The sequence below is a fragment of the Lingula anatina genome, chromosome 1, assembly GCF_051362555.1.
Source record: "Lingula anatina isolate TDL-2025a chromosome 1, LinAna3.0, whole genome shotgun sequence".
Lineage (NCBI taxonomy): Eukaryota > Metazoa > Brachiopoda > Lingulata > Lingulida > Lingulidae > Lingula > Lingula anatina.
This window is the reverse complement of record NC_141767.1, coordinates 35,909,138-35,935,538: the sequence shown is the minus strand read 5'-3', so window position 1 is coordinate 35,935,538 and position 26,401 is coordinate 35,909,138. Positions and strand designations below refer to the sequence as shown.

Here is a 26,401-nt window from a genome sequence, read left to right as displayed (position 1 = left end):
TTTAAGGCAAACAATATAGATATTTAGAATAATGCTCTGCATGAAATGTTGAAAGTTTGGTTTTTTACTATAGTTTCTACCCGTCAGCTCCTTGTTCCACATTTTGTGCCGTAGGCATTCTTTACATAGTTTCATTCATTACAGTCTGTGACTAAGTTTGGAAACATGTGAGGTACACCAGACAGGAGGTTGAAGGGGTGCAACGAGGATTAAGACATATAGAAATTGGAGATCGTGGGTTATAAGGAAGAAATATAAGCAATCTAGAGGATAGCTGGAAGATTCGGCCCCGAACCAGGATATTGGAGGTGGTCTCCTGCGGTATCATCACCTGAAGGAAACAACTTCATGTCTTTGTTTGTGCCTGCTGATGGTTTGGTAGTGTTATAAATGGACTGTCACTTGTTTGGTTAGTTTGTGTGAATGAATCACATGCAGAAAAAAAAGGTATTTATTTTTCTCACATCATCATTGGGAGCTAGGGACAGCTTGAAGGGACAGCTTATTTTGGTATGGAAAGGTACTGCTTTTATCTTTTTTTCTTGGGGGGGGGGGGGGGGGGGCTCTCTCCATTAATTAGGAGAATTGAAGTAAGGAATATCTTTCCCAGATAACTTGGTATTTAGTAAAGGTGTTGAGTACTGTTGGGATAGTATTGGGGGGGGGGGGGGGGGGGTTCTTTGGTAAAGATAGGTATATTAATACAGGTAGAAAAAATGAGACATACAAAAGCTAGTGTATCCATCTTGGTAGGGAAATGAGACATTTATTTACAATTTGGGTGGGATGATAAATTGTTTCACCATGTAAACACTAATGGCCATAGCGGTGATGACTTACTTCACTAGGACAATGCATTTGATTCACTGACGGCCAAGCCTTATGAAACAAGTGACATAGTACTGAAAAGATTGATTTAGTCGAGGTGACAGCTGGTTAATAATTTTTTGTAATTATGTAAATTTAGATAAAATCTGTGACAAATACTTCTTATTATCCTTAGATTTATAACATGACAGGGGTGAGAAGACGTATGAGTCGAGTTCAGAGACCTTTCAGAGTTTGAAAGGTGATATATAAAATTGAGATCTTGTGAATCCGGGTCAGGAGGTAAGTTTGTTGTTCCAGCCACTCTCCTGTAAGGGCATGAAAGAGAAGCACAGATTAATCAGCACACAATCCAAACACAACAGGTAGATTTATATGTTAAGTGCAGCAAATATGTGTGTAGGTGCCCTTTATTCAGACTGGGATTAGAACACAATTGATTGCCTCTCCGCTATCATTCCTAAAATTTTTTCAGTGGCGCACAGTCAATGGGGGTTTTGTGTCCACTCATAGTAGGAAATAATTGAACCTGCAAATTTGTGCAAAGACCCAGTTTTAATGACAATACACATCTGCAGGGCTGCCTTTCACTGCTTTGGTTGTAGCAGTAAAGCCTTTTATTTCCCCTGGTGTGCAAATAGGGTGGCGTAGATAAGGCGATAGATAAAATGACAAGGTACGCTGAGGCACTGATGATGATGGTAGTGTAGAACTCCTTGGTGGGGAGATATATTAGGTTAAGCTATGCCTGATGATATAGGTACTGGGTGAGCAACAAATAATGTATAGCTATTGGCTCCCGTGGAGAAAGAATCTTCATGGATCATTTGTAAGGCAGGCAAATACACCTTCTAGCTATATTGCCAGGTGAAATTACACTAACTTATTGATATACTGTTAGTGGATGTTTCATAACCAACAATGTATAGAAAATCTTCATAACATACTTCAATCTAGAAAGTTACATAAGACATGTTAGTTCAGTCAAATATAATTTAGTATGGCTGTTGTTATTTATTACAGAAAGTAGTTAAGTAAAAAAATTGACATCCAGGAATAAAATGTGTCAGTACTTGATACAACACCAACAAAGATATAATAGAGACCATGAGAATAGCAACTGTCAGTTAAATTTTGAGTATAGCATGACTGAAGATTCAATTTAACAGCATGTGAAAAACAAAGCTTCATGTTTGTGTTTCAGTCAACAGCATCTTATATATTTGCAATTAACAAAATCCCAATTTACGCTTTCACTGAATTTACTGATAGGGGTGAGATGTAATTATATTTATGTAAAAGAAATGTCTACGTACATTTGTATCGTCATTCATAGGGATATAATATGTTTGATGTGTGAAATTATGTTATTTATTTGTTTCAGCAAGACAACCTTATGAGACCATTAGAAGTACTTGGGAGTTGTCGTATTTGATGCAGTTTATCGCTTTTTATCAAGAAGAACTTAATTTGCTTCATTAAATAACAAGGTAAGTAAAAAAAATCAAATGCTTTTATCATAGATGGTGAAACAGATAAAATGTTGATTATTCATCAAGTACTCCTTCCATTTCTTGTCATTATTAAATTCTGACATGCACAGCAATACATTTCAAATAATTGAATGGCCTGCTTATCCGTCAGATAAGGCATATTTTGCTTGTGGTACAGCCAAGCAGATTTGTAGGTTGTAGATTTTATCTTCTTCTGTTGCTCTGCATATACAAAGGTTTGATACCCTGTGATATCAGGGCCTCCAAAATAGCATACAAAATTTAAGGTATTGGCCCCTGTGGGACAACACCCAATCAGCTCCACCTCTTTCCACCCCTTACATGGTGCCTCAGCAACAGAGGTGGACAGTTTTGTGGGGTTGTGTGTAGTCAGTTGGCTACAGGCCTACCCAACTACCAGACTCGGAACCGAATGATCCTGAATTCAGCGTTAGATCGGACCACAATACTAGTACACGTTTTCAAGGTGTGTATCAGTACATGCTTCGAAGTATCAGACGTGACAACGCTCTTGCCTAGTATGCTATGAGATGATGATGATGATTCTCAGCTGGATTGGAAAGTAGTGCATCCCATCTCAAAATTTGTTCTGGGGTATGATACTGTGAAATGGGTACTGATGCACACCTTGAAAACGGGTAGTGTGGTCCGATATACCAGTGAATTCGGGATCATTCGGTGCCTAGTCTGGTAGTTGGGTAGGGCTGAGCTAGGCATCTAGAGAAAGTCTGAGGGGATACTTGACTTGCATTATGTTACATAGACAGGTGTGTGTGCTTCTTTGCATCTAAGTGTGATATTGCTCCCACTGACAATTTCAAATTTCAAAGGGTATGTCTGGCAAGGAATGCGTTACCGTTGATAACGTTAAATCCCACAGGGTTTGATAAAATAATTTTGTTATGTACTGTAAGGGGACCCTGAGGCCAGAGTGTCAAAGTTTGGTATTTTGGTAACTTTTTGGGGGTAGTGGATTTGTGATCTGACTTAATTGAAAGAAATTGCTGAAATCTTTAATGCAGCCACTTAATTACACTAGCTTAAGAATGACAACCAAATAAAAAAAATAGCGGAACTTGTAATTGAAAACTTAGATTTTTGTCTTTAATTCTGCAGATCAGAATAATGCATCATTTTTATTGACTCAGTCATTATTGAAGGTACAAAGAACATACGTTTTTGTATTGATTAGATTGTGCAACCCAAAGTTGAGCAATAATATTTTCAGCGCTGCAGTGATCAGTTTTGTCAGGAAGAGGAATGAAAAACAACCTTTTATGATAGAAAGATGTGGGTGTCAACATACATTTGACCACAGTCACCAATAACTGTACAATATTGATTTCTATTGACCCAAACACCTACGTGTAATGATCTGCTTGTTCTTTGAATCTAAATTATCGGGGATGGTGATGTTGATGACAAGTTTAGTATTTGATCGCTTTATATGATCCACCTTCATTGATGTAGAAAACCCATGGATCTGTGAATGATTGGTACAATTTGGCAAATTCTACTATTTTTCAGAATTGTCTTGACACTCTATGAAATTTTAAAACCATTTTCTTTGGATTTAGTATTCTAACACTTATTGTATAGAGCATATACAATAAATTTTTGGTTATGAGGTACAATGTGTAGTAGAGGTAATGTTTTTGAATACGCTATTTTGAGTAAAGAAAATGGTTTTTGAAATTACAGTCAACTGGGTACAAAGTTGACCAGGTTAATTATGTGGTATTTTGCTGTGGTTATATCTGTTATCTGGCCCTAATGGATATTGCGGGAGAGGTGTGTAGTCAGGACATTGATGAAAAAAAAAAAAAACTGAAAGCATTGTCCTGTCTTATAAAAAGTTTTGATACAAAGAGGTCTTTTATGTGAGGAAGAACCTGCACTTTGTTGCATCAACTGCATTTTAAACTTTCTCAGAATATTAGTGCTACAAGATCAATATGACAGTCAATTAAGCATTTTCATGCAATTTTTATTATGACAAAATATACCAGTATTTAGTTTAAAACACAGTTTGTCAACTGATGAAGTAAGCTCATCAAATTTCCAAGAAGATTTGCACTTTTTTTGGTTCCAAATGAGCTATTTTGCAAGCATATCTTAGTAGGTTTTGTGCTGTAATAGTACCATCATACTGGAAGATAAGTCTACCTGCATTTGTTGTGACCATTTGACAGATACGACAGGCACTTGCCACTGAAAAATTCTGGTTTGTGTAAAGTGGTATCTTGTTTAAGTGTATTATTAGCTACATTAATCTTCTTCAGTCCAGCCCTCAGATAAGATTGGTTGCTCCAGTTCAACATACAGCTTGTTTTTGGATGGTCCAGATTTTCCAAATGACTTATATGTGAACTGGGTCATGGCATCGGTTACCTGTGTTTTGTTGACACTGTGAAGACACTTGCAGTCTCTCCGAGTTGTGTCAGTTAACCTGGATGTCGGCAGTATATCTGTTATCAGTTTCTGTATATTTTTTTGGTGTCCACAAGGTATTTTTTTTCATACCATATTTTGACAGTGCATGTTGTTAGACATGTATGGTTTCTTCCTAATCCACCTGCTTCAGTTAAAAAAAATGGCTTGGTAATTTCATGGTCTGTTTTTTTTATAATAGAAGGTAAGCTAAATATGTGATTTGAAGCTTTGTATTGTTGTTGTGCTAGTTTTTGAAAATGTGCATTACACTTTTTGTAAAACTTAATGCGAATTTTATGAAGTGTTTTCCTTTCAACAGATGATGCCTTTGGTGTCCTGAGGTAATGTACATTTGCATAATTTCTAAGCACGGGCTAAAAGCTGATACATGTTCATCAGTGGGTGTTTTATGAATTTGGTATATATGTATATGATGGACTCTATTTTACGCCAGGCAGCTATTTGCGTCTTAATGGTGTATGTGGGAAATTAAAGTTGCGGCAAAAATTCTCTAGCTTGCAAATCAGTGAAGTGTCTTTGTGAAGGACATTTATATTAGTAAGTCAAAGGGTGACTGTGATGTTCAACATTTGTGTATAGTTGAGGACAATATGGTGTTTTTTTTCATCAGTTTAGACAGCTGCAGGTCTTTTTTTAATGACAGATGATTCAGTCAAAGCACTTTATACTGGGTGTATATTTTTAGCTTAAATGGAGAGGTGTTGATTATAAGTTAATCGAATGTTGTTTTTTGATAAATGGAAAGAAGTTTTTATGATAAATGAAGAGAGAGGGAGAGAGAATATAACAAATAGAAGGAAAAAAGTTATTCAAACTTTTTGTAACTGAAACAGAGTATCTTTAACATGCTTTTTCATGTCACTTGTTTTAGGTCCAGACAGGGAGATATAGATACCTAGGAGTTGGTGTGTTCTGGGCAGTGATCTAGGTGCTGACCTAGTTTGGAAACACACCTGATTTACACCTGTTTGAAAATGAACAAAGTCAATAAACCTGTTGTTATACTCCCTTAGATCAGGTGATTATAAATTCCACGCTGCAGTAATAAGCTATAGAGCCTTAGACAGGTGAATAGGTGCTACTAGGGATAGAATGAGAAAAAGGAGACGATTAGCATCAGTTAAGAGGATATTGAGAATAACTGTTTAAGTAAGATACTACTGTCTGGTGTGTATTGAATTACCTTTTGTGTCTCATTCCTTAAGGGTCAATTTTGGTAGCACTAAATGCTTTGATTTTATTGAAACACAAAACATTGTGTCTTATTGATTAATACTATCAAATCCTTACTGAAAACTCAGCTGATGACTCAATATGTTCAATACTTAAGCTGGCTTTATTTGGCAGTAATAGAGCATTTGTTTAAAGTGAGGCTATTTTCCTTCAAAGTTATTTCTGTTGCGACTTGGCTGCGGGAATGAACCAGTTTGAAAAGTTTCTTTCACTGTATTCAGAGGCTGTGTAGAAACATGTTTGTCGATTAAATTGAAAGTACACAAGACATAGAAACAGGTTGAATGGAGCGCGGGATGCAGTGGAGCAAAGGCAAACAAGAGACAATAGCTACCATGGCCTGTTAGAGGGATGATCTTGCCTGGCATATTGTAGAGTACTTCTGATAAGGAGAGTTGACTGCAATGACAGACAGGTAAGGATGTACTTCACTGTGTAGGAAGCTTCAACAATGGCCACCAGTAGCACACACACCACTTGTTGAGCTTCTGAAAGCTAGGTATAAACAGGACGTGAACTTTTGCAACATGTTTGCGCGGTGGTTTTGCAGTTCCAGCATTCGATTCAAAACAAGGGGATGGGTTTGTGCGGGGTTTCCTTTGTCACAGTAGACCCTTGACACAATTTGCGTTGGTTGAGAATGATGAAATTATTTCTCCACTTGTCAACAAAAACAGGAGGTACGGTTCAGGGTGTGATTATTATTATTATGGCTGTTTGTAATTCTTGATTATATTTAGCAATCATTTGAGAGTTAGTTCCTGTTATTATTCATAATGATATGGTAGGAGAAAGATGTTGATAGTGTTCCTGATTAGCAGTGGCAATATTCACTTATTGTCATCACTGTTGATTATACATGTACACGCTTGTCAACTCTTTGTAATCTAAGATGACATTAGTTTATGTTTTACTGAGCCAAATGTCTTAAATTCAATTAAGCAGTGATTAATTGATAAATCTGAATTAATTGTAAAGTATATTGTATTAGGCTTTTTATTTTAAATTGAGCATTACTGTCATAGTAATACCTCCTGAAGGGCCATCAAAAGTTTTCATACAGGGTTCAGTTATTATCACCTGTATGTTGACTATAATATAACCTGATATCACAGTGGGTATTGTGTATGTGTTTAGAATTCCTCGTTTCCTTGTCTTAGTCTATCTGCCAAATCTTTGCTGCTTCTTTTTGTGGCCTTATGGTTCCTAGATAGATTAATATATGGTAATTTTTTAGAACTATCAAATGTCACACTTTTTCTAATATTTGAAGTTTTCAAGATGTGTAAGTTACAATAATTTACTTTCTTGACACAAAGCAAACAAACTTTTAAAAACTTTTTAATAAGATAATTTATTTTTTAACTTTATTATTAATTAACGAAACATTTCAAGTGGGGAAATAATTTATGTTTGAAATTTTTGAGTAATTACCAAATTGAAGCTAAGTTGGATTAAAAAAAAAGATTTTAGAAAAGATAACTTACAGATGAAATGCTACATAAGGGAATGTTTGACTTAAGGGTTCATTTATACCTAAAAATTAAGGAATATCAGAGAATAAAAAGGTATGGAGATATCCATATTCTTTTCCAAGCAGCTTGCCCTTCAATTATCAGTTATCTACCTGTCTTGAAAATGGAACAGACTAAAAAAAAGGGGCTTAAAAATTGAAAGTTGACATGTTAGGGTGCCATCAGCAGGTTCTGGTGGCAGCACTGCACTCTGTGACACTGTGGTAAGGAGTTTATATATTGTGTTTTATTGTGGTTGGGAGGATTATCCAACCTCCAGTTTTTCCCAACACGACATTTGATTTTATCTGACAGTTTGGGATGCTGATTGACTTCCTGAATGGTTGCAAAAGTCTTGTTTCCTTAATGTTGGTACAAGGAAAGGGAGAAGAGTCCCATCAATCTTTGCTAATTGAAAAACAAGTGTCTGCTTTAACTATTGATTTGAAGTAAGTATATGTCACCTTGGAGGAGTCTTTACTCACAGAGGTACACAAAGGGTTTAGATAAATACAGCCATTTTGAGAAGCCACTTAAAAATCTGTTGTTGTGATGCTAGTTCTTCCATAAACCTTACTTTTGCATTATTTTTCACAATTTGTTTTCAAATCGTACGTGCTTAAGCCATTGCATGTCAAAATGGAGATCATTTTCAAAATACCTAAAACTGAATATATAGATAATTTTGGACTTCAGTGTAAATACTTTAATTCTTTTTTTTAGGAAGGGAAATTAATATTGAAGTTTTTGAAATTTTGCAGTCCTAAGATTCCATTGTGGCATAGGCTGATCAATTTTGCAGAGCATTTCTAGGTACTTACTCATCTGGAGCATATTAGAAGCAAGTACTTAATATGTTTATATATTTGATTTTAAGTTTTTGTAATAATTAATACTCACGGCAGCCTCTCTTACATTCTAAATGGGTTGGAACATTTATCATTGTTACAGTAATAAATAGAAATAGATACCATTTCACATTTTATCTGTTCATCATTAAGTCAATACTTATAATTGCTTCATTTGAATTTCCCTATGTACCGTATGTAGGGTAACAGCCAATAACAGTAGTATTATACCAGGCATTTTTGGTTAAATAAGCTCCAATCATTGGTGTCTGAAGTCTTAAAGGCACTAAGCTTTAGTGGAGTAAATAGGATTCTGTTTGAAAGCATTTTGTGAGCAAAGCACGTAAGGCAGATGTTATCAGGTGTGTTATTCTGCAAACACTTGTTCTGTAACTGTTTGTTGTTGAATTCAAGAGATCAGTCTGTGATAACGAAAAAATCCGTTAAGAAAAAAAAATCAATTGTCAACATTGGTTGTTTTGTAGAAGAAAAACATATGAAAGGACACATTATTGGTATTATTTTGTTGCAAGGTTTCATTGTAATTTACTTTACTTTGCTGCGACTTAAAGTACTGCAGTAACAGAAGCTGAGATTCATCCAAACTTGCATGCTGCAGCAATGTCACAAAGTGATAAAAATCCATTTATAACCTCCATGAATTATAAATTTTTTGCCTCTCAGTTCAGTAAATGTGAATAAGCCCTTACAGGCACTAATGCATGGTTTTTAATAAAATAGAAATACATCCCATTCCTAGAGGTCAGATTCAAGTTCATTTGTTTATTTATACTGGTGTTTTTGATAGCACAGGAGAGGTCATATGTAGGCCAGGAAAGAGAGAGGGGTCCCTAGCTACAATGAGTTTAGTGCAGTGAAGCCATGCAGTGTGTCACACTTCACTAGAACGCTGAAGATTTTAGGGTCTCATTGCTTTAAATCTAGTTTAGAGATGAAAATGGATGAAGATGTGAAGTTTTTTAAACTTCTTTCTTGTCAGGAGAAGAGTACAGGAAGCTAGGATCGTCAAGTATTAGGTAGGTACACAGTGTTGTCAGGACTGTAGGTAACCTGCCCAGTGGGAGAACTGAAAGTAAAAAATGAATACCTTGGCTTGTACATGTCACACAGGTGCAAAGAACTCTGAAGATTGTCATGTATATTGCTAACAGAGCTTTTACCCCCCTGCTCCACTTCTTAAATGATAGACATATTAAGAAGCATTACAGGAAAAACAATATTATTTCATTACACCAAGTAGTTGTACTTATAGTTTTTGTCCAGTGTTAGCACATAGATGACCCTTTGTTTATATTACAGTTGTTTACCTTTTCAAGATTATTGTCTGTTCTACATTTTTTTGGTTTGTGGCATTGTGTGACTGTATCCATTGCTTCAGAGAAGATCAAAAAATCTAGGTTGGACACAATAAAGATAAGCTATTAGACTGTCTGAGACATGCTAATAAGATCCAAGGTGACTGATGACAAACTGGTTGTCACAGTGGGGGAAGAAATAAATTTATCAGCATTTTGCTTAATTTTATTGTGTGTGGAACAAAATGACCAGAGCACCAAATAGGTGGCACATAGTTTGTCATTGATGTCAATGATATTTTGTCAAATTCCTATTTGAATATTCAACATGGCTCTTGTTGCTGTAGGAAAAAATGGCACTTGCAAAACAGAAATAAAATGGTGGAATGTGGTGTAAGTGGAATGTAGAAGTGCATGTAGATGTGATGAGAGCAGATTGGAACGGTGTGTGTGGCATCTCAAACTTTGTGGATATGTTGCTACCGCCTGTGCAATGTGACATCTTGCCAGATGTCACAGTTGGCATGATTAGAGCAAACACTTGAGCAACAAAAACAGGGTTTCTTGTTGACAAAAGTTTTGTGTCTGTCTGGTGCTGATTCAGGTATCCTCTGTTATAAATGCCCCCTGCAAAGATATATATATGTATCAAGTTCAGAGAAAAAGTAGTAATTCTGTTGCTTCATTTTCATATTAACTTTCTTATGTAGCACCTGGGCACAAGGTTTTGGTGGTAAAAATCTATTAGGAGTGTCGTAATATTTAGGCTGATCTCAGAACTTGATCTAGCTTAGTCATAACTTTGACAAACAACCTACAGATGAAGTGTCGTATGTAGCAAAACTTGTGGTAGTGGTTTCATTCATGTTTCTCTGTGATGAGTTGCTCATGCAGGTATTTGTTTTTGAAAGTTGCTTACTGGATTTTTTATTCTTGTTTATTGACAGGTAGTAACACCATCTATTCATGTAATATTCCAATTTTTTCTACCATTGCAGGCACCTGCATGGTTGACTTGTCAGCAGAATTAAATAAATTCTTTTTTGTTTCAGAGTAAGCTACTAGAAGACCCATTTAAAACAGTTTTTACCCCAGAAGGTGCAAGTGTGCAAGGACTTAAAAGATTCTGAACTCAGGTGGACACTTTACAAAAAAAGGTGAGTTTCTGTAATTAAGGCCAAGGTGGATGATCATTAGAAACTTGGAAAGTCACCTACAAAAGTAGTTTAGTTTTAATACTCAACCCTATAATTGTGTAGATGCTCAGGAAAGCTAAGAAGCTGAAATCAGTTGCAAAACTGCTCCCATAATTTCAAGCAGTAAAAAAGTTTTACTTTGCATTTGAATGTTTTATCCAAATTTGTCGTAAAATACATAAGCAGCAGTAGAAAATTATTTCTGTGGTGGAAGCTAGTAATTTGTTTGGTCTGATGACTGGCACTAGTTTTTTTAATGATGAGGAAGTGCCTTTTTCCAAATGGTTTTAATAGTCAGAAAATGGAAAAGATTTAGAATACACACATCAGGTGTTATACAATGATTTTCATAAATTCAAACAGCAGTGAGTGGAAGATGGGAAGTATGGGAAGATGCTGAACTTAAAAGCCTTTTCCTTCAGTGCAGTTTGATTGTATTTCACCTTTGTTACCAGGATCCATTCAAAACATTCAAACAATTTATGGTCCATATTTTCTGTGACACAGTTGATGCTTTCAATTTGTTGACGAAAAATCTACCGATGGGTTGTGACCATCAATATTCATCAATACTGATAATAGATCTGACCATCTGGTCATCATTAGGGACTGGTTATTACTTGCACTGGACAATGCTAACTCTCCAGGGACTTCCTTTCTAGGAAATTTCTAGAAATCTCATTTATGTAAGTTTTGCTTGCACCAAGAGCCTTCTCCATTGCCATGAAATTTGAAAAGTTTCCCCGTGTTTCAAGAAAATAAGACGTGAAATGACATTTGATTTTGTGGCAGTGAGTATTTCAAAGAATTGGATATGGGGAGGGTTTGTTTTTAATCCCTCTTTATGATTTCACAATTTCTCAGACATTTTTCGGAGAAAAACAACATTTCTCTTTAGAGGCTGTCTAAGTGAAGAGATTATTGCTTTTATCCAGTAGAACATAGGTGGAACTTATTATCTCTCAATATCAAATTATAGGATTTTACAGAAAAAAATATTCACACCACTCTTTTTCTAATGGCAATGGATTTGAACTCCCATCCCCACCCTTTCACCCTTAATACAGACAGTACAAGAGAAGAACTTGCAATAAAAATGCTGTTCAGTCATCAGACCAAAAATAAAATGTAAAATAGTAGATAGCATGAGGATAGAACAAAACTGCAATGATGGTTTCATTTTATGAATCAGTAGATCAAGTCACAGGACTGCATATGTTTGATAACAAGAAAATTGAAGTAATGTTTTTTTTTTTTTTTTTTTGAGATCCGCAGACACTCTAGCTAGTATTTGGTTATGTGATAATCGGTAATCGTTGCAGATATGTCATATAAATGTGATATAACCGATGTGGAAAGCTGTGGTTAAAAAATCTTTGTTATTGCCTAGACATCCTACTAAAAGATATAATTTAGATTTAACAGGTCAGATAAGTAGGTTTGATAGGAGTTTTTTCACACAGGCAGAGAGAATAACTTTTTTGGCTTTCAGGTATGTATAATTACATATACTGATTATGATTAAGAAACACCTACAAGATTCAAATGGCATCCATTTTTGATACAGTCATCTAAAATGCCAGAAAGACATGGTGTCTTGCTTCAAGATGTGAATTCTACTGACTGAAAGTAGACAGTGGACTGATAAAAATTCTTGCTGAATAGTGTATGAGTATTGAACTGGTGGCTGAAAGACAGGCGAAGGACACTCTGACTGGTATTAAAAAGATGAATATCTGCAACTAGAGAATTAAAAGAAACCATTTCTCTGAATCAAAGCTTAAACAATAATACGACATTGGTTACAGAAAGTTTGAATTTGGTACCACTGCTGATAAACTGCCAAGAAAACTGACTGCATTAAGTGTCAGTGACACTTGATTGACAGCTGTCATTGTTGTATATTTCAGATCGAGCTTCTCTGTTGTTGAAACACCATGTCTGCAAGGAAAGGCAGGAGGAGCTGGGGGACATCCTAAATGGCAGCCATGATCCGGACACTATGGTGAGTAAAGTTTGCACAGGAAAATTGGCTCTGCCCGAGTGCAAGTCAAGAGCTGCGGCCAAGTTAGTGAGAACATAGTTGGTTGACTGCAGATGCTCAGGCAGAGGGTCACGATTTAGAAATATTATATGTTGGTATTGAACACATGGCAATGGTTATGGAACTGTTGACATGAGAAGTGTGCCAGAGCTTTTTTTTCAAATTTTGGTGTTTTTGAGCAACACAAGCTTTGAGTCAGCTGTGACGGCACATAAGTGTATCATATGGAAAGAGTTTGTGCATATGCTACAGCAGGCAAGCATATATTATTATATTTACATGTATATAACATAGCCATAAAGGTCAAAAGAGAAAAAATGATCAAAACAGTTTTACCTACCAAGGCATTCACTGAATAGATATGAATTATACCAATTTATATTTTCTGTTCATTGCCTCTCCCTCACCCCCCTCTTTTTATTCACTTCAGAATTCAAATTTCCTGTTATTCTGTTTTGATATACCTATATAATTATCTTTCTTCTTTTTTTCTTTTTTTGGTTCTTTCTTAAAGAAATGGTGTTATGCCTAATTTAAGATTCACTTTATTTTCTCAGGCAATTTTAAGACTGGTTGTCAGTTTTTTGTTGTTCAATCTAGGGCATAATCTCTTTCGGTCCTCACCTTATCTAGCACTTGACACTCCAGTGAACAAAGATGCAATTGTTTAGTGATAAGTGATCTGGTTCTGCTGTGAAAAAAAGGCCACGCATTTCCTGGAACCAGTTCCTGAAAACACTTGTTTCTACCTTGCCATCAATTTTAATCTGATGTAGTAGTGTGCCCTGAGACCAGCAGAACAAACCAGCTTGAGACTCATTGACATTTTCAGCACTGCGAAGTCACTCCAATAGATGTGTTAATTACTTAAGCTTTCCAACAAGGCCAAGCAGAAAAGGTCACGCTTTTATAGCTGTGAATAAGTATATTCCTGTGCAGAGGAAAAAAGACTCTTGCTGGAGGATTTTCCTACCTAACACATGGACTCTATATAAAAAAGAAAAATAAAGGAAAGAATGAATTTATTGAAATATATTTTTGATAAAAAAATGGTTAGTCTCAGTTGGTTTCTTGATTTTTATCTGGCTTTTTTCAGTGAGTGGCTTCAGCATTACTGCTTGGATGGTAGTTAACATGTTAATCTTTAAAAATTCATATGACAATGCTCTTTATGTCTTTTCCCTCGGTTTAGGGTTCATAATCTTGTGCTTCAAGATTTGTGGTAGCCTAGGGTCTAAAATAATTAACAATGTTGCAAGCTTAAATAGCCCACCTTTCCTTGGAATAAAAATTCCTTTCATCCTTAAATTCCTCAATCATATTTTTTTCTTGTAGTTTAAAATGAGACAACAAAAAAAGCTGTTGTTTTGGCCTTACTAGGAGTGAAGATTGATCTTGCAGTTAGGATCTGATATGGAGTCTGGCCTAATGGCATGATTCAGGGTGAAGATTAGTGTGAGTTCTGCCTGCAGTATGGCAGGCATATTTGTCTTTGGAGCTCAGTTTGGACATTTAAAATCACACTGTATATGGTTAGGTGAAGAGAAGATTGGCTTTCTCTTCAAGAAAAATCTGTCATAACAGTATGTAGCACAGATAACAGTCTAAAGTGACTTGTGGACAGATTTAAAACATATATGTGATTTATTTATAGTTCATCCTAAGGTAAATTTAAGTGGTGCCTGGGGCTTTTTGGATCAGCACATTTTGTATTTAAGCATCTATCAAACTGCTAAGAATGTATAATTTTTTTAATTCACATTTAAAATAATAACCAAAATAACCAAAAAAAAAAAAAAGAAAGAAACAATGACAGCATAAGAGCTTAGTGTTATGTTTCCTACTATTGATATATAAAATTTTGAAATGGACAGAAGGCTTTTGTATGCTATTAGTGAGTAACATATAAAAATGGGCACACTAAATGCTCTTAAAAGTATTTCCCCCTTCTTTTATTCTGCATAAATATTTGCAGCAAGTCCTTTAAGTGATTTTGTTATTGGCCCTTAGTTTTCTCCATTAGATTTGGTAGAGGAAGAAAAAAGGAGTAAGCATCGGTGAAGAGATAAAAAAAAACAAGATTAAGACGTAAACATTATTGAATAGACAAAGAAAATAGGCTCATGCAGAAGAAATGGGTCATATTGTATCAGTAGGGCTGGTTGTGACTTGTTTAAGACTCCTAATAAAGCAAGGTAGAATGCCTTGCCCCTGTCTACGAGATATGCAAATGTATGTATCCGTTGATGTGCATGGAAGTTTGAATCATTGGTTGTAAAAAGCTCATGAGTAGTGGGGAATAAAGCAGAATGAGAAAGTTGATTTTGATTCAATAAGTGACGGCATCTTAAATGTCAGCAAGGAATATCAATCTGATACATAATGATGAAAATGGTTGCTTTAGATGATTCCAATGTATTTGATACAATTTCTGGGGAAGGTTCATCGTTTGACTATTATTGCAGTGCATGCTCCTTTCTATGTGTCAAATTAAATGTGAGGTGGGAAAAGTCTATGAAATATTTTCCTGAAGTGACATAGTTATTGTGTCTGGCATGTGAGCATTCCCAAGTCACAGCTGCTGCTACTCTGCGCAATATGAGACAGCATAACATCCAGCCAGGAGGTTTATTAGATGGTAATTGTTCTCTGCACAAATAATTATCTTTATTTTCTCTCTGCAATTAACTTCATCACGAATGCTGCACTGAGCAAACAAATGTTGTCTTTAAATTCTTCAGCCTTGCTCCAGTCTTCCCAAGTCTGATGCTTACTCCTGTTTGCAAATAAGCAGAGTGTGAAAATTGTTGATTCAGTCAAATGAAAAGTGACATCCGTGTGAAATTAAATTAGAAGATATGATTTACTGGGTAGATCAATACCCAGGAATATGTTGCCAGCTCATCTGCATGCTTATTCCTCATATTACAGGGAAGCAGCACATTCACACACACATTTATACAGTGGGGAGCATAGAGACAGGGTAGCAGTGATTGTGTACAGTACTCTTGATTGCTTTTCTCTCGTTCCAGCATGCAAGCAGTGTGGGGATGGTTGCAGTGAACAACACTTATTGGTATTTTGATGGTAAGTTGATCAATCTCCCTAGTAAGGCTCCAATTCAATATTTTTCATTCACTGTCTAATGTTCCTGGGCAGGCATGGAGAAATGATGATCTTTCGGGTGACAGAGTTGATGATTGCTTTTGGTCATAATTCAATTACCAGTATTAACATTATTGCTTAATGTATGGTCCTAACATTGATCTAGGGAGAGTGATGCTTGTAGTTAACACTGCATTATGTGGCTTTAAAGCAACTGTCATCCATTTACACTGAGTACAGATGTGCAGTTAGGCCCACAGTTCTTTGTTAACTTAGGAATGATTAATTGAAAACTTACATCTCGGCTGGTTACAGGAAAAGGTACTTTGTGGGTACTAGGGTTTTAGGTTTAATGTTGGTAGACAATAGAACTCACTTTTGACAAGGAGACAGCAATTTAATGTTTGTCATGCATTACAAGACCATTGAAGGCAGGTAGTGACATTACTGGAATATGAATTCTAAGGCCTTTCTTTTCCTTGACTTTGTGGTGTGTGTGTATGTGTGTGTGTTTATGTGTTTTGGGGGGGGGGGGGTAATTATTACAGAACAATGCTACTGAAGTTGTGATACAAGATAAATAATATTCATAATCATAAAAATGTTATAAACTCAAGGGTGTTAAAATGTATTGGATCATCTGCTCAATGAAAGTAAAGGTACTCGGGATGTGTGTTAGGCAGGACAGAGCTTACTATCAAGATGAAAATTATGTCCAGTGAAAATGTAGGTACTAGTTCCACTTGGAATATAAGATGTCAGCAAGCTTGAGATAGAAAAAAAGATTGGAAAGGGGGCGGGTGCCATATTAGATAAGCTTGTAAAAAGGTTTGTGACAGAGGAGGAGAGAATGTGTTAGAGAGGTATAAGGTCTGGAGACGGGAGGAAAAATACTGTTAGAGACAGGATTAGAATAATAGACACGATAGTGTTTTGTTAACTGAGAAGATGGGATAGCTTAAGATTAAATTTGTTTTGTTTTCATAATTGATGACTGGTCCGTTAGACTTAATGGTTAGAACACAGCCATTGTGGAGTGATTTTATGGATTTTGGAATATCACTTCAGGCAATCTGAGTAGAATATGAAAATTAAATATCTAGATATAGAAATGGACAGGATGCCTTTCATAGCAGACCAAGCAGGGTAGAGCATGCCAAAATTGGTCTTTGCAAAAGAATTGATTTTAGTTTGTAGAATGATTTCTTCAGATTATTCATGCATTTCATTATATCCAGAATCACACAACCTATCTGACCTGACTCCCCCTGTAGGCTTGATCAATATGGAGATAGCTCACATGCTTTATTCTTTAAATGGCAACAGCAAGGCAGTTTGACAGCATCTCTCACTGTATTTAGACAGATTGGCAACTGCTCAATTGATTTGGGAAAATTCATCTTTTTTTTTTTTAAAGAATGCATTATTGATTGGTATATTTTTCAGGATAAGAAATCATTTAAACCAACTGTTTAACAAAGGAAAACAACAATAAACCCAATGTTGGAAGCATGAATTATTTTTAGTACCTTATTCCTCTGCAATTATCAAAAAAGATAAGGTATGTTGGCAATTGTTATAAACGCAGCCAGGCCTCTTTGTTACACCTTCTGTCACATACATTCAAAGTAACTGGATAGCTGTTAACAAAGGAAGCAATATTTGAACAGCAATCTGGTTATTGATGTTGCAGAAGGTTGTCCTTGGTTTCTAGAAAACAACACCTCGTAATTGTGCCATTATAGATTGTCAGTGGTTTCGAAAATATTGCCATGGCACTCCCAGAATGGAGGTGTCCTTGGTGCCTTGTGAATGTCAGTGGGTTTGCTGATGCAAGTAGATGGTTCTTGATAAGTCAAAGGAGGTGGGAGGGCATGACTGGGGGGAAGTCTGTAGTGTGTGTGCATGTGTGGGTGGGTGTGTGTGTATATGTGAGGGAGAGAGAGGGGGGAAGTAGAGGAGGGAATGAGAGAGAAATTCATTGTCTACCTTTGTTCATATTGTGCGGTATGTGTGTGTGCAAACTAGAGACATATATACAGAGAGAGAGAGAGAGAGAGAGAGAGGTGTTAAGGTATATATCAGCACATTTATCGTCTTTGTTTGTCTTCTCTGTCACCTGTCACTTATGTGAGAGACTATGGCCATGTTGATTTGTCTTAATTCTTCGCCAGGAAGTGTCTCCTCTCTGTTTTATAGTGCTGTTCTGATGCTATGGATAAAAGAGATCAATACATCTTTCTTTTGTATTGCAAATACAAAGTGCCTTAAACACATGAGTGCAGTTAGCAAATTGCTGGTGTACCTATAAACCTTTTAAAACATCTTGGCCCCTTCAGGCTCTCTCAAGTTAAACAATCTGTGGTTGGGGTAAATGTTGAAAAAACAAGCTCAGCGCTGGATTCAAAGCAGGGAGTATTGAGCCCAGCCAGCGTCACAGTGTATTCAAAGTGGCAGTGAATCTGATTTTTGAAATGGTGCGTATTTTGCTCAAAACAGATATGATCAATATAGTACTCTCAGTCGCATTTACACCGAGACACAAGCACATTGTATAAATAATGCAAACAATGTCAATGGAGAGAAGGAAAACACAGTTAGGAAGTGAGGTTGAATTTGCACACATAATTGTAGCTGTGTTCAGCTGAAGGTGAACAGCATATTGATTCTAGAAATTTAGGGTACTTGCTCTTCGCAGTGACTAGGCCCGCTGAGACAGTATATATCAGCGTGAGGCACCTAAGAAATGGATTCCGATTCCACAAGGGAGCAGAAGTGAGGAAAAAAGCTCAGTTTCATGGTTTTATCATTAAGAAGTATTGGGTTATTTTGGTAAAGTAGTAGTGACAAGCTGCAAGGATCAGCTGTTATTAATGTGTATATGTTGCACTTGTACTAAAAAGGCCGCATGGATCAGTTCAAACAAATGTGTAGATCCTGTTAAGTGCCGAGAACTGGTGTGAGCCAGTTAGACATGATGCTATGGTGCTAGTCAGTCAAGTTACAAATATCAGGTGCTTTAAAAAAAGCATATGGTACATTACCCTTGGTTAAAATGTAACACATATTGGTCTTGATTAATGATTGCATGCCCCACTTACAGTAATAAGTTAGATGGCGTAACATGATACAGTGGTGCTAGTCAGTGAAGTTACTAGTATCAAGTGCTTTGAAAAAAGCATATGGTGCATCGCTGTTGGTTAAAATGTAACACATATTGGTCTTGATTAATGATCACATGCCCCACTTAAAGTAATAAGTTATAGATGTCATAACACGGATGAGCTGGTGTAAATGTGCATGTGCTCCACTTGTGTTTAGTTAGGGATACAACATGGATCAGCTGTTCTGAATGTATTGGATGGCACTTGAAGCAAGTGGAAGTCCACACCTCTTCTGCTATTAATATGTATGTATTGCACTTGGGTTAAGTAGGGCAGCAAGGTACTGATCATCTGTTCTGAAGTTGAGAGCAGTTCTAGATGAAGATGAGTTTTATATGTCCTCATCTGTCCTTTAAGTAAAAAAAGTAAAAAATAAACTGGGTAGTGAGCAGTACTTTACAAACTTTGAATATTTTGGATTTTAAGTGGTAGAGTTAAATTATGATAGTGTTAGTTTACAGTTGTGTTTTTCTTTGTTGCCCTTAACTTTTTATTGATGTATATGCTAAAAAGTCTCAGTGGTGCAAATTTAACCATCTATATTCAGTTAGAATAACCTGCAATGTTACTGTCACCAACGAGTCATTATTTTTCCAAAGTAAGCACATTTTTAGTTGTGTCTAAGAGTTGCGTGTCACACAGAGATGAAAAAGAGCAACATATCACCCTAACCTCCGTTCTTTATTTATTTATTTCTTCCTCAATTTCTTGACCTCTTTTAAAGAACTTAGTGCTTATATAGTTCTTGCAGTTGTTTTCTTTAACAGGTAGCACTAGTACCACTTAACTGGGGCACTCTGTACCTCTTAATGGAAGTGTAAGTTGCACAAGTCCTGTGTTAGGCATGCAATGGCAATGAAAGCGATCTGGGACAGGGCACGTCGTCGCAGAGTTGATCAGTGCAGAGTTATCACAGGCTGGGGACACGTGGAAGATCTGCTCCAGGGTTTTTGTCCTCGTTATTATTTAGACTGAAAAGACTGAGTGCATTGTGTCGAGGTTTGTTTATTTGAATCTATCTCGTGTGATATTGATTTATGTTATCGGTCACAGTTGCCATTTTCTCCATGGCAGGTTGGATAGGAGTTGCTGTTCCTTCCTAAAACAGACTGAAATGATTTGAATTCTACTATGTCAGACATGGAGTAATTGTTGCGTGGAAGGTTCTCTTTCCTTGCTCACAGACTCTTTTTGCAAGTTGAGTCCCATTTTAAAAAAATTCTTTCTTATCTAATAGGATGCATTTGTTTGAAAGCATGCTACATTAACTCGTGTTCCTTCCATATTAGCCTTTTTGTTTGAGGAATCAGTCTAGATTTGAAACTGTAATGGAGTTTTGTTTTATTATTATGATATAATACTTAAGGTGTAATAATGGCAGTGCATAATGGTAAAACAGCACGAAGGATCTCAGTGACATTGCGGCTGTATGCTAGACTACAAACTTGTGTTGTTATGCAAACAGTTGACATGTAGCTTTTGTGACATCAGTTCATATATTGACTGAAAATTTAACATTACTTCGTGATGCTTTTTTGTCTTTTGTCAAAGATAATGTACCGCCTTGTCAGTCCCCCCCCCCCCCCCCTTAACGCTGCAGCCAACATGTTAAGTAGTGTTTTATTCTATTGGATTAGTTTACTCACTCAATTGTAACCTGTACCTTGTACACAATGTAAGTCACTCTAGCTTATAAGAGAAGCATAGCAAGCATGCTATATGTCTTGCTAGGTTCACCCATTTATCCTGCCCTTTGATTTGTTTAATGAGCAGCCAAACAGATTAGCTAGTCAATATCTGTCACCTTGGGCAGAAACAGAAGCTCGAGGTAATTAAACACGAGGCACTTTTCTTCCCAAGTACATGGCATTGGCAATATCAGGCCCTTATTTATTGTTCCCAAAGGTTCTCTCACAGTGGAATACTGGTATCTGGGTGTATTAATGTGGAGGTATAAATGCATGGATTCGAAGCTTCTTGATGATAATTTCTCAGTTTCGAGATGTCTTTAGAGATGTTTGATTTACAAGTCTACTGTGCTTCATTTCCATGGAACCTATTTGATTTAGTGAAGTTTAAGTAAACTCTAGTAAATTTTATAAAGTTTGCCCTTAGAAAATTTGATGAAGTTGATTTCCTTAAAGTATACTGACAGCAGAAGGCGCAGTGTACTGTATTAACAATTCTGCAAAACTCCATACCAGCATGAATTCTTTGTTTCACAAAAGACGTCTGTAAATCTTCAGTGAGAGTGACGTATTGTTTCTCTTCTTTCTTCAGATTTACACCTGTAGAAAGAGGCCTATAGTTAGAAGAAGAGTCAGAAGAGTTGTGAGTGTGTATGTATTACCTAAACTACTGATTTCCAATTAGAACAGAATCTCTACCAGTAAATTCTATTCTGTCATATCATGTTGCACAATTAGTATAGGGAAAGGATGTCACCATCAGTGGTGAACACAGAACAGTATTTCAATACCAGCAGATGTGGCATAATTTTTACAAATCTTTACAGAATGAAATAATCATAAGAGCCAATAATGCTTTTCACCCTCATAGGAAGTTGCTAAAAAAAGTGATATTGCAGAAAATTATGTTTAATTTAAATTGTCTTTGGGAAATGATCCATATAAACTGTATCTTTTGCTGTGTCATAGTAATTGTATTCCTCTGGTCTTCTAAGGTATTGGAGGCTAATATCAGAAGTGTCAAACAGTGGACGTAGGTGATTTTGTGGTTAGTTTTTGCAAGTTGGGTCATGATGTGCATTGAAGCTATCTGATGGTTTTCAGAATCTCTTATTTTATTTGAGTGAGAGTTTACAGGTATAGATCATAATCAGTTTTTTACTAGCTATATATTTTATGCTGTAACTGAAATGTGAGTTTTGTAAGTAGACATTTTTTGTTAAAGGTATCACAGGTACTAGGAATTTAGCAGTCTTCAGAAATAGATTGAGTTCTAATGTTAACAGCATGAGGGGTAGTTTTTCAAAGAGAATGAACCCACAAAAGTGTAACATGCAGTGTATAAGTTAAAAGATTGTGATAGCAGTATTTAGATTTCAGTGCTCATCACTATTTATATAGAATATTATTACTGTAGAAAAATCAATGATAAGGTACTTACATATTGGTACTAAAAGGCCAACAAATTTTTGAAAACAAAATTAATACATCAGTTTGACTGGTAAAGCTCTACTCATTGCAGTAGATTTTGTCTTTTCTGTCACTTACTTTGACAGTTTAAATTGGTGAAAGGAGTCCCTTAGCTGTGTTTCTGTGGCTAAAATGCTGTGTTGTGATTTTATGTAATGTTGAATTCCACAAAAGGTCCATATTTAGCCACATGATAGGTTTATTGGGTCTTTTAATATGTTTGGGCATAATAACAATACAAAACAAGGAACAGTAGAAAACTCAAATTGCTGTAATTGCTTTATATTGACTGCTCATGGTAAAAACATTGAATGCTGTTAATTATTGTAATGTTTTTTCATTCTTCCTGTATCTATATCCATATTTTATGAGGATGATGACTTGTCAATAAATCTTAAGGCCAGAGTTAGAAGCTGAGAATACCAATAAAAGTGTCTTTTTCTCTGCTAATTTGCTGATAACAATTTCAGAGTCGAGAATCAAATCCAGACAATTCTGAAGCATCAGATTTACACAAGGACGGTATCCTCAAACGACAAATTGCAGATGTGACTAGAATGTTGCACGAAAAGGACAAAGACAAGCCCAACATGGCTGACACAGCTCTCAAAATGGAGTCTGCTCCAGCCACTGCAAGTGCTGAAACAGGACAAACAAATGGGACAGATAAGAAAGGTTATTCACATTCCTTTATCATATCAATCAATTTGACAATTATAAAGTATGTATGAAAGAAGTTCACACGTGTAAATATGGTTTTATTTTGTTTGAAGTATTACAAATTGTTTGATGACGAGTGAAAAATGGTTGTTATTTTTTTATTTTATATTTATTTATTATTATTATTATTCTTTTTTTTTTTGCATTTTTACAGATATGCACAACTCTACTTCTGAGGTCAAGGCTGAAAATGGCACCGTACAAGGTGAGTTTGATTAAATGGAATTCCAATTGTATTCCAGTGTGCAGGAACCTTCATGCCCATGCACGCCTGGCTAGATATGCATAAAAAACAAACCTGGACATACCTTTGCATTGTTGTGGAATTGGATATCCCAATTATGATTGCGAATTAGCAAGATTACTTCATTATTCTGTTTGATATAGTATATTCTGTTTATCTGCCTATCCAATTCAAAACCAAACTCCTCAATATAATAATATCCTGTTCTGTAATATCCTGAATTTATCTAATTCAATAGTTACAGAAAAGAGAAGAGAATGTGTACATATCTGCCATACATTAACACCAGCAACTTTTTTTCAAACTCGCATGATGTGTGAATGTAGTGAACTGTAAAAAAGAGTGTCTTGAATAAAATGTTTAGGTGTATTTAAATATCACCCGAACCACAGGTTGACCTTATGAAGCCCCAGTTTAAGGTGAAAGATCTAATACGTATGCGGCACAATGAGATGGGCATGGGGTAAATTACCAAAGCATGGCTCTGATCAGATTGGTGTAGTCTTTGGAGTTAGCTGATTTTGCTTGTTTTACCTTCCATGTAGATAGATGCCAAAGGCAAAATGTATTTTATTTTCATGTCTGATTCTTGTGATTTGGACAAAATATACAAACAGGCGGTTTTGTGATGTTCTATAATAGCTCAAATGTCACACTTAAATGTATTTGATAAAATATCTGCCAGCAGATGTTTATGAGAATCTGCAAATAATATCTAACAATAATTTGTTTTACATCACATTTAACCCCTTCAATTTTCTTGTATGTCTGATAAAATAAATTGACGCAACTCTTATATTTTTTCCCCCACTGTTTTTACAGACGTAAAACCTGCTGTCACTACTCCATGCACCAGTTCTGCCAAAAATGTCAAGGCAGCCGGGATGAAACCGGGACAAAATATGACCACAATGGAAGGGAATTTTGTGCAACAGCAAAGTCAGATATTTGTGTTCTCAACATCTCTGGCCAACAAAGCCTCTGAGGCTGTGATGAATGGACAATATAAATCTATTCTTGCCTTTCACATGGATCAGCCAGGAACAAAGGAAACATTGCAGGTAAAGGGTTACTGAATTAAAAATAGATTTTACCTACTTTCACATTTTTGTCTTAATTATGATACCCAGAAGGTGAAAGTAAATGGGATTGCATTCTGCACAGATGTCATTAATATTTTACAAACAAGATGAAAAGCCCTCTGTGGTCATCCTGTTTTTTTAAACGGAATTGTAATACAAAAATCCTTCAGTATAGCATTTCTTCAGCAAAACCTCTCCTAAATATGTTAAATGAGTATTCATCTTTTCACCCATTCATCTTTTAACCCCCTTTGAAATGAATAAGTCCTTGTCCTGACCTCTTCTAGGAATTGTCTTCCCAACATTCGGAAATATTGTACTTAAAGTGCATTTATTCAATTTTCCCTTGGACCACTTTACTCTTTCTCACATATTAAGTCCCAGATGTGGTGATACTTTGTTTTTGCAATAGTATGGCTGTAGAGGACACTCACCCTTCTGTATAAACGGAGGCACACCTTTTGCTTCATTGTTCTTTTGTAACCTTAATAGGAAAGGATGAATCCCTATTTTTCTGGAAAATATAATTATCGTCTGGGTATATAGGCGTCTCAAGTCAGAAGGACAGCCCTTACTAAGAAGACTGTAAAACACTTCATGCCAGCATTTTGTTTTGGAATGATTTTGTTATCGGACTTTTACCTATGTATGCCAATACCTTGGGTCTTTTTTAAGCGAAAATCTTTCAAAATTGTTATGCATTGTTTTTCTAAGGATTTGGAATTTGGGTTATAAACCCATTTTATAAATGGATAGGAATCTTAGTTATTCAAAGATATAGGGATATATTTTGTTATGTAACTTATATCAGGGCTACAGTGGAAATTATGGTTTGAAATAAGTATTTCCTCCTTTATTAAGGTCTCAAAATTGAATCCATCCCTATAATAATGTTTTAATTTTAAAAACTGTCTTTCCAAAATGATGAATGTTGCATAGCAAGAACCCAACATACTTAATTAAACTAGAGTGAAAAAAAATCTTTGAGTTTTGATGCAACTCTTTTTCATGCAAGGCTTCATTAAACAACTCTGCGTTGTATTCAAATAGAGGGAAAAAAGACGGTAATTGCTTTTGGTGTGACAGTGATGTTAATTTTTGCAGACAACATAATGTGCGCCAGGAGGTAGTGAGTTGTGGCAAAGCTGTCTGGGATATTTATTGCTCTGCAGCTAGCCATTTGTCAACAGAAGTAATTTCATAGTCAAGGTAGAACAGAGGGGGGTCACTCTGGAGACTGTAAGAAAGAGACATTAACACATCATCGCTACATATAAATTTGAAAGATGGGATAGGATTTTGCAGCGAGAATTACAGTTTGCTTTTACATTCATCGACCTCACAGTTCATCTGTTTTATATGCAAATGCAACTCATGGATGAGAACCACAAACATAAACAACTGTTTCACACATGAGATGACAGACACACTGAAGGATAGGAGACAATTTTCAAAGTGCAATATCTTGCTTCATACATTATTCAGGTTGTGCAAAAGAGATTTAGGTAGTGCGGGGAACATAATGAAATAGTTGTTAGTCAGGCTTAGATTTATAGTCATGATTAAAGGCAATTATTCAGAGTGCACAGCACATTTTCTCTTCAAATTTTACTGCACTTTATAAGATAAATGTGAGAGTACTCCAAGACATCGGCACAAAAAAGATATCTCATCAACTCATCTGTATGCCAGAAGTGATGTGTTTGGTGCTGGTAACTGACTTGTTCCTACCGAGCTATGAAATAAATCAGAATTGAGTAATTACCATTACCTGCCTGCTTTTAACTGCTATGGAAGCTGCAAGGGGAGAGATGATCTCTTTGGTGGCCTATATATCAGTGGATATGTGCCATTGGGGATAATACACCTGAGAAGTTATTTTGGACTAGAATGGATCATAAAATGAGTTTCTGTTTGGTAGATTCCATTCATTTGTGCATTTGTTTGCTGGTTGGTCTAAAGATACAAGGATAGGCTACAC

At 36.0% G+C, this 26,401-nt stretch overlaps 1 protein-coding gene across 14 annotated transcripts in view; it reads left to right on the top strand.

Moving 5' to 3' along the window:
- Positions 1–26,401, top strand: part of LOC106156664 (uncharacterized) — a 35,503-nt gene that overhangs the window by 3,898 nt on the left and 5,204 nt on the right. For 3 of the 14 annotated variants that reach the window (XM_087003452.1, XM_087003479.1, XM_087003471.1), the window contains exons 2-9: positions 2,213–2,318; positions 10,760–10,864; positions 12,814–12,908; positions 15,980–16,034; positions 21,497–21,547; positions 22,845–23,049; positions 23,249–23,299; positions 24,161–24,399. In XM_087003452.1, the coding sequence (XP_086859578.1) occupies positions 16,032–16,034; positions 21,497–21,547; positions 22,845–23,049; positions 23,249–23,299; positions 24,161–24,399 (549 nt within the window). In that variant the 5' untranslated portion in view covers positions 2,213–2,318; positions 10,760–10,864; positions 12,814–12,908; positions 15,980–16,031. Of the gene's footprint in view, positions 1–2,212; positions 2,319–6,183; positions 6,445–9,391; positions 9,429–10,759; positions 10,865–12,813; positions 12,909–15,979; positions 16,035–21,496; positions 21,556–21,899; positions 21,953–22,844; positions 23,050–23,248; positions 23,300–24,160; positions 24,400–26,401 lie in introns of those variants that run through there. The other 11 variants (XM_087003523.1, XM_087003491.1, XM_087003504.1 and 8 more) reach the window with 11 other exon arrangements.